Source organism: Dipodomys merriami, unplaced genomic scaffold (assembly GCF_024711535.1).
Source record: "Dipodomys merriami isolate MVZ:Mamm:240054 unplaced genomic scaffold, mDipMer1.0.p SCAF_1, whole genome shotgun sequence".
NCBI classification, from domain to species: Eukaryota; Metazoa; Chordata; class Mammalia; order Rodentia; family Heteromyidae; genus Dipodomys; species Dipodomys merriami.
Genome location: NW_027202270.1, coordinates 24,478,578 through 24,496,839, shown reverse-complemented (window position 1 = coordinate 24,496,839; position 18,262 = coordinate 24,478,578). Strand labels below are relative to the sequence as shown.

The window sequence follows — 18,262 nt, the reverse complement described above, 5'->3', positions numbered from 1 at the left end:
TAAGTTTGAATCATGTATAGTTACCACTACATAAATCATAATATAGGAAAGGAATGTTTTTAATGGAGAAACAATGGTCACCTGCCCTCATGAGATATCTACCATGCTACCGAAATAGAACGGTTTAGTGCTTGAAATGCTCTGTGTATCAGATTTAGCTCACACATGATACAAACACATTTAAAACACTGCTCAAGCACTTGGCTGATTTGGTGACGTAAACATAGAAATCCAGTTGGATTTCATTGTTTATAAATGAACCAAGCCTGGCACAGTGGCACACACCTGAGAGCTAGGCACAGGGAGGCTGAGGCAGGAGGATCAGGAGTTTGAGGCCAATTTGGGCTACAGAAAGAGACCCTGTCTAAAGAAAAAAATGAATCAAAGCTACTGTTTCTGGGTAAGTTGCATCTTATGTTTTAATTCAATTTTTTCATAAGGCAAATGTTCCATAAGAAGTTCATTTTTTGTGTAAATTTAGAAAAACAATTGAGCATTTCTTCACTTCTAACAGAAATGTTTAGATCTCCTAGGGTTTGAATATTGATAAGTTCCAATGCTCTCTTGTCTTCTCTAATACAAGTAATGGTAGAAAATCCAAATAAAGTGTCTTTCCTCACCAGGAATGTTGGAAAAATTCAGTCACCAAATATGCTAAATTATTTTGGAAACTCTATCTGGTGAAGATGTTGAAGTAGTTTACTTTGTTCCAGGAAATTTAAGACTGATTACTATACAGGAAATATTAAAGTTGCAATTTGACTTTGAAAAACAAGTATAAATACAGATTAAGAGAACAATATGCTTTTTCACTCATTATCATTGACATACTTTCCTATGACAATATTGGAGCCTTTGAGAGAAATCTGATTCCTATATCCTTATGGCCTCATGGATTGTGCTTCGTATGACCAATGAAGCCAAAGCTTTGTCTGTGTCTGTAGACAGAATATAATATGTGGCTATAGTAACATCTGGGACCAGCCTTGAGAAAAAATATAAAGTAAATAAAGCATGTCTTGAGCACTTTTCCATCTGCTTCTTCAATGGCATTTCTTCAAGTCATCAGTAATCACATGTTCATATGCCTCATATCCCACCCTCAATTCCATTGCCAAACCCAGTCACCTTCCCTATATCCTGCTTTCTCAAAAGAGCATCCTGCTCTTGTATGTTCAGATTTATCACACCATCAAAATCTGCCTTGGTCTTTCTTCTGGGTTCCTCCAAAGAGGAAAAATGCAGCCATCGTTGCTGAAATAAGTACACAACATTGGAGCAAACTCCTCAATGTAAACTTTTATTTCAACAGATCTCTCCGAAGTTTCAAAATAGGATTTATATGTTAGCTGTAAATCTAGAAAGATAACCTTTTAAGTAGTCATTCTGTTATCTATTTCTTGTTTGTCTTACATAATTGATCTTTTGTATCTTACAGTTCAAGAGAAATTCTGTTAATAACATTTTCTATGAAATGGATTAATCAGTATAGAGAACAGAATAGTCATCTTTATTGTAGAGTATTTTTACATGAAAAATGTTTTAAAATATACCAGAGACTTTGATTTTTCTGTGTGTGCCAGTCCTGGGGTTTGAACTCAGGGCCTAGACACTGTCTCTGAGCTTCTTTTTGCTCAAGTATAGCACTCTACCACTCCACTTGAGCTACAGCTCTACTTCCAGTTCTCATTGGTTTATTAGAGATGAGAGTTTAATGGACTTTCCTGCCTGGACTGGCTTTAAACTATGATCCTATTATCTCAGCCTCCTGAGTAGCTAGGAATATAGATATAAGCCCCTAGCACCCTGAATCTTTGCTTTCATCAATATACAATAGTATCAAAGTACAAACATAATATTGAATTTTACATTTCCCACAAATGTTCTTGCAAAATCTCTTTAATTAACTTCTCATAGATACCTGCAGAACATCTTTAACTATCATCAATTTTACTTTGGAATTTTTCCAATGAAGGTGCCAAATTACCTTATATGGTGCTGAGCTTTTATTTCAATTACATTTTACACAAGGATAGAAAGGTGGCTCCAATATATTTTTTCTCATTTTTTTCTTTTTTGCTTTCTTAGTTCTGTCTGATGTATATTAATATATAGTTATTAGATATTAATATAAAGTTATTAGCTATTATAAATATATTAATATATCTATTAGAATCACTAGATTCTAATAATAATAATGTCTCATGTTATCTCTATCTGTATACATTTGTAACTTGAAAAACTATAATGAATTTCTATACTTATCACTAAATTAAAGACCATAAAATCCTTTGTTATGCTGGTACAAAGAGAATCATTGTGGACAATATTTTATAGAGTTTCAAAGGGCAAACAAAAATATGTATTTTCTGATGGACAGTCACTTATTTAAAACATTCATATTGCATGAAATGCCTGCTAAGAAGAAATGATCATGATGCTGTGACCATGTCATTCTCAACAAAGTGCTGAGATCGAAGGTCTGATAAAACTTTAATTATGGGCTGGGAAGGTGGCTCAGTGGTAGATCGCTTGCCTTGCATGCCTGAGGCCCTGGGTTCGATTCCTCAGCACCACATAAGAAAAAAGAAAAAAGCCAGAAGTGGTGCTGTGGCTCAAGTGGTAGAGCGTTAGCCTTGAGCTGAAGAGCTGAGGGACAGTGCCCAGGCCCAGAGTTCAGGCCCCACGACGCGACCCCAAAAAATAAAAAAATAATAAAAAAAAACTATAATTATGAAGAAACCATGTTGGTTTCTCCATGGGCTAACTGAATGTACTCATAATGTAAGTACTTTCTCCATCATGTAGCTCGTAAGTTCAACATGTTTCTTTGTCATAAGATCTCCAAAAACTTGATTACATTGTGGTGGAAATAAGGCAGAAGGAGCCAAGGACATGTTAGCTAATATAATGTTGTTTTGTTTTGTTTTGTTTTTACCATTCTAAAGGAAAGGTATGAGTTTGTAGAAGCAGCTGGTAAATACTATTGCTGGTATGAAGAGAAGTTACATTTTAAAGTTCATTTTGGTGACCTTTTTGAGTAATCTAAAATGTTTGTTCATTTTTCCATATCATCTGTCTTGGATATTTCTAGGTGTTGACACTTGAGAAACATTAACTTTTTTTTTCATAAGAAACCATTCCTTCACTTGTGGTATCCAGTAACTTAAATGCTTCCAAATACAGATTTAACTTTAAACACTGGAAGAAACCTGTATTTGTATGAGTATAATTTTACATTTAGCTATATAAGCATGAGCGCATGTGCGCACACACACATACGCACACACACACACACACACACACACACACACACTATATTTTGTTTGCTTCCAGCTAGATTTATCCAAAGTCTCTTTGATCACTATTTCATCTTAATGTTTCTAATAATCCATTCTCTCACAGTCCTCAAAGAGTGATTCAATGATAAAGGTTTGACAAGATATCAAACAGTGCTTTTCAAAATTCCAAAAGCATTATCAATTCCCACAATGCCTAAATAATTGTACATTTGTTTATAGGAAATCTATTAGGAAATTTCAGGGGGAACTTTCTCAAAATTAATCTGCATAAATACAGTATTACAACTTGACTCAATTAGTAAGTATATGGGTTACAAACAATAACATGATCATGTACATATTACCATATTGGAAACCACCAGCATCATGGCCAGGCAAAAACTTGAACTACAACATGCTAAATATAAAAATAGATATACACTATTCATTTACTATTTTTCTTCTGCTTAAATATGTTTCTTTTTTCCTATTTTCATGTAGAGCCTCAAATTTGAAACACAATTTACCAGAAGATACTATTTCTGCTCTATGCTTTTCAGTGTGCTTTTCTTTACTCCGTCATGTAGTATCCTACTTACCCTTTGATATCTTTTCACAGATAATTGTCTTACATTGCTACACCAGTTGATTTGACCAAATTTAAATACTAGGCTAGTTTTGCTAAAGCTCTAAATACTTTATTTGAATCTTTATTGTAATGTTGAAATGTAATCTAAACAAGATGGTATGTGAGCACATAGGTTGGGATAGGGAACAATAGCGAAGAGAAAAGTTCTCCCATAACCTTACAATCACAATCCTAGTCCCTCAGTTTTCAAAAACTAAGAATGGCTAGATGAGTTACTGTGGAAGGAACACTAGATATCTGTGGTTTCTACTAGAAAAATGAAAGAAGTATGCAGATACCCTTCAACAAGATTGTCTCCACCTTCAAGCACAAGTTAAGTATAGAACCTTTGTATCTCCCATCATATTGACAATATTGAGCTTCTTCATCTGTACCAGAAAATCTAAGAAATTCTCTTAGATTTATGAGCATGAATTCTTACCTTAAAAGCATTTATCTCCATAAGCTAATTTTACTCAAATGCACTTCTCTAACTGGGTCCTTGTTTTAATTGCTAAATAACGGCTAATCCTTAGAAGAAGTATTCCGAAGGAAAGGCTTGTAGACAGAGATCTATAACTGCAATGGTAACAGATGTGACCCTATGATATCATCTGGAGGCTGACTAGAGTGCAATATTCCAATACTGGCCTCTTTAATGAATACAAATATACAAGGAAACAAACAACCCTCCCCCCCACACACACACACAAGATCCCCAACAGTCTGTTCTTTCTGTTCCATCTCCAATTCTTTACAGGAAGTAGTTTCAAAGTAAGCACTTACTCTCCAAATTAAGCAAGGAGTAGAAGAAAGGAACTTTTTTGTTCCTATTTTATGAATATATCTAGGGTAATTGTTTAACAAAGCACTTCAAACTACATAGTGCATGCCTTGTTGACTAGTTTCCATCAGCAGCAATTAGAATTGGTTTCCTAGGTAACCATTCTGTGCTCTACTGAGAAGAACCTTTTCTTGACAGGAGCATTCTGTTTTAAATTGTTTTGTTTCTTCTTCCACAATTGTGCAGTACACTTATTTGTCATTTCATTTAACATAGGATTATTATGCCCATGAGTCTTAAAAGCGAAAACATTAATTGACTTTTATATTCGTATGCTTTAATTTACTTACTTTGCTTTTAACCACCTGAATGAACTAAACTTAAATATGTTCTCAGGCATATGCCAACTTGCTTGGAATTTGTGTTCACAGTCTAGTTGGTGAACCTATGCATGTTCAAGTAATCACAGCTGGTCCTGATGAAAACCCAAAAGGTACACATTTAAAAACAAATTTCCAAGTCTACCAACAATGTCATGTATAACTCAACCCTGTTAAAAATTTTCAGGACTATTTGGAGAGTTTCAGTTTCATTTACTTGGCATTAACCAGCCAAGTAATATTGATAGTCCAATAGAACAAGATAAGCAAACTGAAAATATAAGCTAAAAACAAGACCTGAGCCTTTCTTTAAAAAGTTGAAAGGATTGGCTAGCATATGGCTCAGTTGGAGAGAGCATGCCCAAAACTCTAGGTTCAGTTCCCACAAGAAGAAAAGAAAAGACATAATAAATACTTTACCAGATAATACATGGTAGGAGCTAATTCATTGTCTATTAGGCAATAGTCAGACATTTCCTGGAAAAAATTACAAAATCATCTCAATTTATGACCAAAGCTATTATATCTTACCTACATGGAGTCAGATACATAAATATATTAGTACTTAATCAATATTATTTCATGTAATTGTCACAAAACACCTAACGATGAATAAACCTTATATTCCCACTTTACAGATGTGGTATCTAAAGTTTAGAGGAATGAATATCCTTTAATCATCATGACTTCTAAGAGTTGGAGGCAGAATTTGATCCTAGGTTTTCTTAGTTAAAATAATTATACTATTATTTTAGAAAAGGGCAACAGGTTGCTTTTATCCATTGTTTTGTCAATATAGATAACTTGATGTTGGGGAATGAACCCCAAGATAAGTATTCAAATGTTTTTTTTTGTTTTTTTTTCCCTTTCATGCAATTGTTTCTAACATCTTTATAAGATGATTTATAAGATGTTGCTTTGTATGTCCCTCCCCCACAGTATAACCCATGGTTCACTGTATTTGATGTTGGTGTAATTTGTGGAGGGGAAGGGAAAAAACAAATCGTTTAAATAAGGATACAGGTGGACCCATTGCAACAATGTGATGTACAACTCCTTATGTCAAAAAACGAACTTTACATCTTTGGTGGGGGTTGGGAGAGAGGATCGGCTGGGGGAAGGAGGGGAGTATGGGAAGGGATGGGAAGGGGAAACAAAGAGGAGGCAACAATGCTTAATAAGAAATTCTTGTATGGTATTCTCACAATAAAAAAAATGCATGAAAGTTTAGACTAACTAATGTCAGCAAGTAACCAATGGCCTCATGTAACAACAACTTGTCTTCAAGATCGGGTTAAATACTTTTTTTTTAATTGGGAGAGGAGAGCTGGTACGGGCTATTAACTCAGGGTTCCATGCTGTTGCTTATCTTTTTCACTCAAGGCTGACACTAGCATTTTGCTAGTTAACTAGAGATAAAGAGTCTCTCAGATATTTCTTCCTAAACAAGCTTTTAAAAATGATCCTCAGATTTCAGCCTCCTAAGTAGCTAGAAGGATAGGCATGTACCTGACAATAAGCCTCTTTAAATGAGTCACTTGAAGTACCTAGCTTTCACACAAGTTTTCTAAAACATGTGCAAAAAGAAATTTAAGTTTTTCCATACATTTTTATTGAACTGTCAAAGTTAAACACAGTTAAAAATTATTTTTCTCTCAGCCAATACATCTAAAATAAATAATACTGTTTTGCTGACACCAAATACTACTCATAGTTGAAATATAGTGCATTTTGTTTAGGTTGTCTTAATGAGGAATTTGATTTTCTTCCTATTCATGTATATTTAGGCTATATGACATGCTCATTTTTACAGTCTCCTTCATTGGTATACATTTGTGGAACTATTTGATCTCCCCTAGTGTGACTAAGTTCGTTATAGATTAAGATTACTTCTGTTTTCTTTAATTATCCCTCAACATTTAAAATGGTTCTTATCAGTGTCAAAATGATATACAATATATACTATATCCTATATACAATCCCAAAGACGAAAGCAATGGAAAGACGAAGCAATGGAACATTATCAGTTTATAGTCTGTTCATAAAGACTAATGGACATTTGAACCATTTGATTGACTCATCTTCCCGATATGAAAAAAAAAAAACTAATTGACATAAAATAACTTATAGAATGGAAAATCCATGAACAAGTATACAAGAATCTGACACTCCCATTTAATTAATACTCTTCTAAAATACATTAATTTCTTCAACATTAATAGAATGACATAATTTGGCAGTTTTCCTTAGCAGGTACAATCACAAGCATTTACTATTTCTGATTTGTGCAAATGTAATGAACAAAGTTATCACATAAATTTTCACCCTTAAAAATATTGCATTAGCTGGGTGCCAGTGACTTACACCTATAATCCTAGATACTCAAAAGGCTGAGATCTTAGGATTGAGGTTCAAAGCCAGCCTGGGCAAGAAAACCTGAGAGACTCTTACTTCCAATTAACTACCAAAATAAAAAACCAGAAATGGAGCTGTGGCTTAATTAGTAAAGCACTAGCCTTGAGCTGAAAAGCTCAGAGACAGTACCAGGCCTTGAATTCAAGCCCCAGGACAAGCAGGAATTTTAAAAAGTATGTTAACCATCCAGTCGAAGTAAATCTATGAAAGAAGCTTCGAGAAGAGTCCTTGACTTGGGACCTAATCTATCAAGGAGATAAGATATGCAAACCTGCATCTTCAATTTAGGAAGACTTCTTGGTCCTAAATAGGAAAATAAAAAATTTTGCTTAAGTACTAATAGGAAGATGAAAGAATGATCCAGAAGTCACAGAGCTCTGTAGGTGTTTCAGTTTCTGACACATTTTGCTCTCTTCCTCCATTACTCTTTCCTAAAATGTCTGCATAAAACACTGAGGTGCTAGAAGAAGCTATATTGTTCTATTGATTTTTAAATATTAATATTACATTGAAAATTAATATCTATACCAATGCTCAAAATCTATTGAGTTCTTTTAGTAGTAGTATTAAACAAGATGTTAGAGCTGGGATTTTTTATGCATTTAATTTTTTGTAGCCCATTTTATAATTCTATTCTCAGTAGAGGTATCACTCTGGGAGCCCATCCTCTTATAGGAATGTTCATAGAATCCTTATCCAGAAACCTGGCCTCATGACCACACACAACCCTACTCTTCCTCCTCCTCTTCCTCCTCCACCTCCTCTTCCTCCTCCGAACTTCTTGCCTATAAAGCAGGAACAATCATGGTGAATAATTCAATAAAAATGATGAGGAAAAGCACCTTAGCAGAGCATACACATAGTGCACACTATATATAAACCAATCAGAAAATGTTAAATATTGAAATATATTCTAAAATGTTTTAAAATATATATGTATTGTTTTTAAATATGTTTCTATGATCACTAGTGCTACTCTAGTAAGGAAGTTAAACACATAAGACCAATTTACTCAAGCTGATAAACCGCCTTTGAAAATTTAGATTATTTCTGTCCAAATTGATTACTAACCCCCACAACTCAAGTTTACTACATTCTCTATCATCCTGGATGAAATGAGGAAGAATTTTCTTCAAAGTCAAAATGTAAATGAGTCAGACAAATAAACTCAAGTAGATCTTCCAAAACTTGTGTGTGGGTGTGCAAATTTGGATCATATGTGATAATACATTTTAAATTATGAACCAATTCCAGTTATCTTAACTAAAATAATAAGAACAAATCTGAACACACTCTTCCTTCCATCATATAACCTGTGTCTACTAGAAATATGAATTGGTTTATTTTCTAGTATGGTTATTGTTTTTATTAAGAGATGGAAAAATGTTAAAGTATGTAGAATTTATTTCTAATATAAAACACATTTTTAATCTCAAAAGGCTACTTTCCTTTTTAGTTGAAGTTAGGTAAAACATTATTATTGTATTTGGGGTTTTTTGTTGTCGTTTTGGTTTGTTTTGTTTTTTTCCCCCTAGCTGGGTTATATTATAGTTAGCACTATCAATTGAACATGTCAATTGAAGCCCTCAAACTAGTTATTTTAACATTTCTCACACTGATCATTTTAGTGAATGATTGTGTTTGCAAGTATAGCCATAATGATCTTTAAAAGATGGACTACCTAGAAAAGTAGTGTTTCTTTAGAAAAAGTATGATATATCATTGCCCTGTATTTCAAAAGATTGTCATCATTCCAGATTTTTAGAATTTATCTTGTTTGCACTGCTCCATTTAATCACAAATACACATTTTGAGGAACTTTCTTTATGTTTTAAATAAAGATATTTCTGCAAAGGAGCATACAGATTTACTTGAATAGTATTTTCTAATGAAACAATAGATGGAAACCAAAATAAATTCCCTCTTGTCTATTTGAACATGCACTTGGTACAGACTTGAGTTTCTGTAAAACAGTTTTAAGAAATAAAGTTTCATTTTCAATCCAGTAATTATTTTGTTAGCTGCATGTTCATTTTGTGTAGTCTTTAGAATGCCAACTCCTTTCATTAATCCATCTCTAAATATATGTTTGATTTTTATATACAATGGAAAAAATGCATTACACTTCATGAAGAGAAGGCAGTGAAACTGAAATTCTAGTCCCCAGTACTACGTGGAGACTTTTCCTCTTTGTGACCTGATTTTGATTCCTCACTCTTCCCATTTGTCATTTTCTCTTTTCAGAGGAGGTATCTGCAAGGATAGTTCAAGTAGTCACTGCTGAAGCTGTAGCAGTCCTGAAAGGCGAACAAGAGAAAGAAGCCCAGCACAAAGACCAGCCCACAGCTCTGCCATTAGGTAAATGAGAAGAGCCTCAGATCCAGGGGCTGCTCTGCTCCCCACAGGTCAATTTTCATGTTCAAAGAGAGCTTCCATCTTTATACATCATCCTTACATGTCACGTTTATTCATCACCTACAATGGGCAACAAAGGGATCTATTTCCTCTTCCTTTGCAGGTTTATTGGTAGTACCTTGGTGGTTTTCAGAATGATAAGCCTACAGTCAGATATTCCTAACAGGTCTTTAACTTAATATTGTAGACCTTTAGAAGATTGCTTGACAGTCCTGCCCTCCAGCTAGAAGGAAAATGAACCAAAACTTCAATAAGAAATGATTGTTTCCCTTTATGGGGTTGGGTAAATGACTGTCTATATTGTAGTCTTCTTTCCAGTCTTTCTGAAGTGTATACACAAAAGCTATAGATTCTTGCTAGAATCATCAGGAAATACTGCCACTTGGCCTGTCTGTGGATACAGAAATAGCCTGTCTCTCTCCCTTGGTCATAAATGAAATTCCCTCCAGTACCAGATAGCCAAGGAGAACACTCATCCAAAGGTTCACTGCCCTATCAGAAAGTTAAGTTGAGGGCTGGGAAGGTGGCTCCGTGGAAGAGTGCTTGCCTTGCATGCATGAGGCCTTGGGTTTGATTCCTCAGCACCACATAAGCAGAAAAAGCTGGAAGTAGTGCTGTAGTTCAAGTGGTAGAGCATAGACCTAGAGCTGAAGAGCTGAGGGACAGCGCCCCAGCCCAGAGTTCAGACCCACAACCAATAAAAAAAGAAAAAAGAAAGTTAGATTGATCAACTGATCAAGTGATAGATAGAAATGTATGTATATACAAGCAGAGATATACAAGAGCATCTTTTGTTAATCAGTTAATTGGGTGCATATACCCAATCTACAGAAAGTACTCTTTGAAGTCCTAAAAACTGTACACATCCATTTTCCTGTCTTACAATCTTATTTATCCTTAATATTTGATTTCCTGCTTAGTGTTCCTTCAAGTGTCAATTAAAAAGTGAATAATAAATATCTTTTACTTCCCCCCAAAATAATTTTCAGTATACAAATTATTTTTGTTCTGTTTTGGGGGGGAGTTATATTTATTTTTTGTGCTAGTACTGGAGTTTAAACTCAGGCTCTTAGCTTTTTGGCTCAGGACTGGCACTCTATCACTTAAACCATTACTCTACTTCCAGCATTTTGCTAGTTAATTAGAGATAAGTGTCTCACAGATGTTCCTGCCTGGGCTGAACGAACCATGATCCACAGATCTCAGCCTCCTGAGTAACTAAGAGTACAGGCATGAACTACAGGCTCCTCAACTAGTATAATCTTTTCTTAAGCTGAGTGTTTTGAATATCAGCAATCATTTTTCTCTTAAACAGAGAAGAAAAGTTATCTAACATAAACATAACCTTCAGTCTGTTGTTTACTTCTATTCTTTGACAGAAAACTCAGTTTTTAAAATTTCAAATCTTTTCAGATATGTTTTATTATCTTTAATAAGTCATTGTACAAAGGGGTTACCATTCAACTAAGCAATTTATTGATATAGTCATTCTTGATGAATGTCACACCTTTCGTTACTCTCTCCATCACTCCCAACTCCACCTCTTCCCTCAATTTTCTTAATTTTGTAGGATATGACTACATTCTCCCTTCTTCCTTCCTATCTTTGTTCATCTGCCTTCCCCTCCGCCCCCACACACTCACACCTACTTGACACTGCCTTCCTTTTTTGATTTCCTGTTTCCTGGAATTTATGTTGGTGGTCTGTGAGTTAGCCTTCCTAAGGCATTATACCATTTGACTTCTCCCCTGAATCTACCATATTTCAGTTAAACATTTTTGTATACTTCTATAACACTCCAGTGTTTATTTATACGTGTATAAATTAATGTAAGAAAAGATGCATCCTTTGTACCTCTGGACCGCACCTACTTCACGTAATTTTTTTCTAGGTCCTTCCATTTCTTTTGAAATGATATAATATCATTCTTTCTAATGGATGAGTAATATATATACCACATTTATATATATACCACATTTTCTTGATCCACTCATCCACTGAGGGGCATCTGGGCTGATTCCATACCTAAGCTATGGTGAATAGTGCTGCAGTGAACATGGATATGCGGGTGGCTTTATGGTATCCTAGTTTGTAATCTTTTGGATAAAGACCCAAGTGTGGAATTGCTGGATCACAAGGTAGTTAGGTCATAAAGGCCCCACAGGGTCTAGGAACTAAAAGCATCATCTATCATCCAAAGCTGCCTCCAGTCACTGCTTAATGCCACTGAAATTCATATAATCTTTAGAAGAGATTTAGACATGACCTAAAGATATACTTCCTTTTGAAATTCCTTCCTCCATAGAGGAGTCAAAAGGAAGGCACCTGAGGAGAAAACCTCCCTAAACTGTGAGTGTTGCATCTTTTAGAACATTCCTGAAAGACCAGAAGATAACATCACCCAGTGCATCAATCTGTTGCTGGTCTGTGCCTTGCTAAACAGCTTCATTTTTCTTTTTTTCTTTTTTTTTTTTATTGTGAGAATATCGTACAGAGGAGTTACAATTACATGGGCAAGATAATGAGTACATTGCTTATCAAGCATTGTTGTCTCCTCATTGTTTCCCCTTCCCATCCCTTCCCACCCTCCCCTCCCCCCCACCCATTCCTCCCCCAACCCCTCACCAAAGTCGTTAAGTTCATTTTTCGACATAACGACTTGTACATCTCATTGTTGCAATGGGTCCACCTGTATCCCTAGTTAAACAATTTGTTTTTTTCCCTTCCCCTCCACAAATTATACCAACATCAAATACAGTGAAAGTATGGGTTATACTGTGGGGGAGGGACATACAAAGCAACATAGATATCATCTTACAAATATGATAGAAACAATTTCATGAAAGGGAAAAAAAACCATCTGAATACTTATCTTGGGGTTCATTCCCCTAACACCAACTTATCTGACCTTTTCTGCTTGACTCAGACATACACTAGTTATTGCAAATAAGGGAAACCATTTTTCTAAGAATACATAGAGATGAGTAATAACATTAAATTAGGTGATGGAAAATATTATTCTAAAAAATGTGGTAGTATTTTTATATATAGCTAGTATAACTGACATATTTTTAATGTTTCCAGATCAAGTAGTTGGACAACTTACCATCCAATATCTTCTTTTGGTCTAACTTTATCTAAACTATGTACATGTTTTTCCTGGTATATGAAGGCCAAATGAAAAACATTATGAATGGAACAACTAGATTAAAATAAGTGAGATTCATGATACAGTTTTACCATTTATGTCTAATCCATTTTTGTGGGAAAGACAAAATATTTTTTGAAGAATATTGAATACTTATCTTACTCTAAGTTGTCAAAAATGTGAATCAGGACAAGGCCTAATGATAAGTCACATGTAGATTACAATTGAATTATTTACTGAATTTTACAGAGGGTTTTTTGAATGGCAGTGTTACTTGCAAATACTATTAATTGTCATATCTGTTTTCTCCTTTTTCTAAATCCTCAGCAGCTGAAGAGACAGCTAATCTGCCCCCTTCTCCACCCCCATCACCAGCCTCAGAACAGACCATTCCAGTGGAGGAAGGTAAGGCCTGACTTTGCAGTGTTTATCTTCTCAGAAGGGGTAAGCAATAAATATTGACCCACAAGCCATAGACTCCAGCACTGGTCAATATGGGATCCAGCATTGGAGTTCTGTTTCAAATAGTCAAGAAGAAACAAAGTGCTCAAATAAATATGTAGTTCTTTATATAAAATCTGAAGTAGAAGAATATGGAAATATACTGGATAAAGAAAAGGATACCTTTGTGTTTAAATTGCTAGACTAAGTATAGAGAATCAATATCTAATAGGTACTGTTTGGAGAAAGAAAATACCCATTTTGTGACTAAACAAAAAAAAATGTAATCCATTATAGCAAGAATCATACTTACCTATGAGATCACTAGAAATATCCCAAATTATCTCAGTTTTGCTTACTATTATATGACCAAGGTCTTCCCCAGGGCCTGGGCAATGGCATACTCTCCAGAAATATTAGTAAATCAAGAGGTTAATAAATAAACCTGATAGTGAGAGCAATGAACTAAAAGCTGAGACCATGGTTGTTTTTTTTTCTTGTGGAGGTCTGTTACTGCCCATGAATACATTCATGCACTAGCATGCCTTGGAATGCCATCTCAGCTCTCCAGTTCTCATTGATAAAACAGAGGTATGCCTTTGAAGACCACCATTCAGAATCTCAGATCAAAGGCACTAAATTATGTTAACACAGCAGAGGAAGGAGCATTGGCTCTCCTTTTCCTGTGACTCTTTTAATGATGCACAAAAGCTGACTGATCTAAGTCAGCAAAATAATAATGGTTTGTTTTCAATTTCCATATACTGAAATCAGAATTTTAAAACTATTCCATTTTATTCTTTTTCTTTTCTTTTTTTTTTTGGGGGGGGTCCGGTCGTGGGGCCTGAACTCTGGGCCTGGGCGCTGTCCCTCAGCTCTTCAGCTCAAGGCTAGCTAGGCTCTACCACTTGAGCCACCTTCCCAGCCCCTTTATTTTTTTTCTTATTTACGTATTTTTCCTTTTTCTGTCATTTTAGAATTCTTTCATTGTGACAACATTGAGTAACATTTGTCATGAAAGAGTTATCCTTTTACAATTTGTAACTAGGTTAATTTAAAACGTTGTTTGATTTCCTTAATATCAAACTCTATATTACTAAACTGCATAGGGCCAAGTCCAAATACTTTTATTTTTGTCACAGTTTTGTTCACCAAAAAATTTTAACATGGCTATTCTCTCTTTAATCAATGTGCTTCTTTTCCTCCAAATTTAATACCTGAGGTAGCGTTAAACACAATTATTCTAAAGAAGGAAAAGAGGTTTGGAGAATATAATTAATGTGTTTTAGCAACTGATGATTAGTATCTTAAATAGGATTTAATTTTTTAACTTACAGATTTGAAAACTTTTTTTCTCCGCCTGGTACCTAATTTCTTGAACCCCTACAACATTCTAGAAGTTCTTCAAATTTTGGGTATATATGTTCATGACAACATAGAAACAATCCCTGTGTTTAAGAAACACATTATTTAATGGAAGACAGAAACCCAGTATATAAGCTTACAGATAATTAAAGAGTGGATTAGCACCAGGAAGGGAAATGAACCAGGGGCCTTCAGATAGAGGAGAGAAGGGAATCTTGCCTTCGTGGAAGGGGAGGTAATGGTAAGCCTAGAACCATGAGGAAGTGTTGGTCATGCAAAGATGGAAGAAAAGGGTACTTCAGGAAGTGGAAGAAGCAGGATATACAAAGGGCACTCAGATGGGCAGTAGACATCATGCTCTAAAGTAAGGGTCCATGCCTAATGGGTAGTAAGGAAGAGGTAGAAGAGTGAAGGAAAGACAGTGAGCAGCAGCTAGCTGGGGTTTTACTACAAAGGAAATACTAGATTTTACTCCAAATGTACTTGGAAGAGCTACTGGAGAGTTGTACTTCTCTTAGGTCACTGACAGTGTTTCTAGGCTCCTACTTAAATCCATTCAATGTCTGAGAATCCTCTTAGCCCAAGATTAGGCCTGTGATGTTGACAGTTACCCTTCTTCCCCCCTCCCCCCTCTTTATACTGGATTAGAGCTCAGATCCTGGCCACTGTCTCTTAGCTTTTTGTTCGTGGCTGGTGCTCTACCACTTGAATCACAGCTTCACTTCTGCCTTGTTAGTAACTTTAATTGGAGATAAGAGTCTCACAGACTTTACTGCCGGGCTGGGCAGGCTTTGAACTGCAATCCTCAGATCTCAGCCTCCTAAGAACCATCGGCACTAAGCCTTGTTTTTCATTTTTGGCTTAAATGTAGTAGTTGTGTTTGGACTGTGCTGTTAGAATTAGGAAGTCTGTGCAAATGCAGTGGAATTCTCTGAAAACAGACCAGGGAATCCATCTGCCCAATTAGGTTTGCTCTGGAATTCTGGGGTGGGGAGGGGGAGGAGCGGTGGAGGTTGGGGGTGGGGGGAGGCACAGTGACATAGTTGCAAATCTGAAAGTATATTTGTTCCATATCATGTGAGGGCAGCATAAACAGGCAAAAAACTGAGGAGTTCTTAGTCAAAAGCTTGCTGAAAGGAGAAGGGCTTAGCGGCCTTAGTGATGCATTCCAACAACAAAACTGTCTGTCATGAAATCAATTCCACTTTTCATAATAAAAGTCTCTGATCCAACTTTGTGTCCAATGAAGGGAAAGAGTAGAAGAACTTGAAAACTGAAGACACAGAGGCCAACCTGTATGTTAGTAAAACCTCACACAGGCCCTTGCACATTCAGTCCTTCCAGAAGCCCTCCGATTCACTGACACATTGGCTTTTCCCCTAAAGAGATAATTATTTTTGTCTGGATTCAAAATCAAAATTGAAATTGAAATCTTACAGCCCACAGTTCCACAACCTCCCTCCATCTGTCTATTGTTGAGTGGAAGTAACTTGTCTTCAAAGTGAAGCACTTTGTGTGTGTGTATGACAGGCTACTACACTAAAATCCTTTTTCACTTTATCATTTGTGTGTCATTAGTATTTACCCCACCCCTACTGAGTGTGGTTTGATGAGCAACTCTGTAACAAATAAGAATCTAATGCTTTCTGTCAATATCACTGGGACCAAGTGCACTGTTTACACTTAGTTATCTCCTGAGCACAACTTCTCTGGCTTGTCTCTGAAGCTTATATCATAGATGGGCTGTACTCCCATACGCTGACAGGTATTTGGGGAATGTGCAACACACAGAACCAAGAGAAGTCCAGACTTGGCCATGCCACACACTCTTTTTGAAGTTACCTTGGCTTAGAACTGGATACAGAAGCTACCTTTCCACTGGAGTTTTTACAGTTTCTGATGATGTTTTTTGTTATCTTCTGCTTAGAGTGAACATTTACAGAATAGAAAATAGTGTGTTCTTTTGAAAGGTTTTAGATCTGAACCAAGATTCTGAGCTATTTTTACATTTTGGCACTTTAAAAACAACAACAACAAATGGTAAGAAAGAGGACAAAAAAGTTTTCAAAAGTGAGTGTTGTCTCTAACTGCAAGCTCTTACCTTTCAATGCTTTCATTTTACACCACAATTTTCTTTTTTTTTTTCAGGTAAGGGGTAGGTTTATTCACAATTTTCTTTATTTCACAGAAAATAAATGCTGAAAAACAGGGAGACAAGCTAGGCACAGGTGCACATGCCTGCAATTCTAGTTTCTCAGGAGGCTGAGATCTGCCAATCATAGTTTGAAGCCAATCCAAGCAGAAAAGTTTGTGAGACTTATCTCCAATTAACTGCACTCTCTTAAAAAAAAATCCAAAAGTAGAGCTATGGCTCTAGTGGTAAAGAGTTAGCCTTGAGAAAAATAGCTAGAGAGCCTAGGCCCTAAGTTAAACCAAAAGAAAAAGAAGAGAGAAAGGAAGAAGGAAAAGAGAGGAAAAAAGGAAGGAAGGAAGGAAGGAAGGAAGGAAGGAAGGAAGGAAGGAAGGAAGGAAAGAGGGAGAGAAACAAAAAAGATAAGATTTTACTTTCACCTATGATTGTCCATGAAATTAGTTGAACATAATAGAAGTGTGACTGGAGGAAATATAAATGAAAAGACTATGTGACAAACTGGGACTAATGCAGTCAGTGTTGTAGGCCTCAGCTGAAAAACTCATGCTGAGTTAAACTAATAATATCAAACACTATTTTAGGCTCTACTATCCCGTGATATAGTAAGTATCAGGGCTGAAAAAGTTCTGAGCATCTATCCAGTAGCAACTTCCATGGGACAATCAGTAAATGATATGCTCAAAAGATTAAACATATTCTCTCAAGAGTGTTATTTTAACATCCTTGTGATTTCAGACTTATTTCCAGTTGTCAGCAGTTGGCTGCTGAAAATAAGTTACTTTCCTAAAAATATAATGCATTTGCAAATTAATGCTATAATTCTGCCTGCTTAAATTCTGATAGAAATAAAAAGTTTTACAGATAGATGCTAGAATTTGATTTATATTGTTTGATGAGAACTTTATTTTTAAATTACCTCCAGATGTAAGTAAGTAGTAATTAGGAAATTTAATATTCTACCACACTGGCCTGAGATGTGGCATCTACAGCCCACTAGAGGCAAATAGTGTTCATTGTCAGGATCCTTGAAATTCATTGCAATGTACAAGCGTCCAGATCATAATAAGAAAGCCGGTCTACAATTGTGAATTTAAGGAAATACATTTAATTAATGCAGATTTTCAAGCCAAGACACAGTTAAAAGATAGAAATGGGAGCTGTTGTATTATTATTTCAGTAAAACTAATCTGCAATAGAAAATCTGAAACATAAAAACAGCGAGAACCAGTGGTACAAATAAAGCTAGCTGCTCA

The 18,262-nt window shown here is 35.6% G+C and overlaps 1 protein-coding gene across 33 annotated transcripts in view; it reads left to right on the top strand.

Annotated features, from left to right (window-relative positions):
* Positions 1 to 18,262, top strand: part of Map2 (microtubule associated protein 2) — a 266,088-nt gene that overhangs the window by 201,054 nt on the left and 46,772 nt on the right. For 26 of the 33 annotated variants that reach the window (XM_070018116.1, XM_070018140.1, XM_070018156.1 and 23 more), the window contains 2 exons: positions 9,733 to 9,846; positions 13,379 to 13,456. In XM_070018116.1, coding sequence (XP_069874217.1) covers positions 9,733 to 9,846; positions 13,379 to 13,456 — 192 coding nt within the window. The remainder of the gene's footprint in view (positions 1 to 9,732; positions 9,847 to 13,378; positions 13,457 to 18,262) is intronic. The other 7 variants (XM_070018343.1, XM_070018353.1, XM_070018166.1 and 4 more) reach the window with 1 other exon arrangement.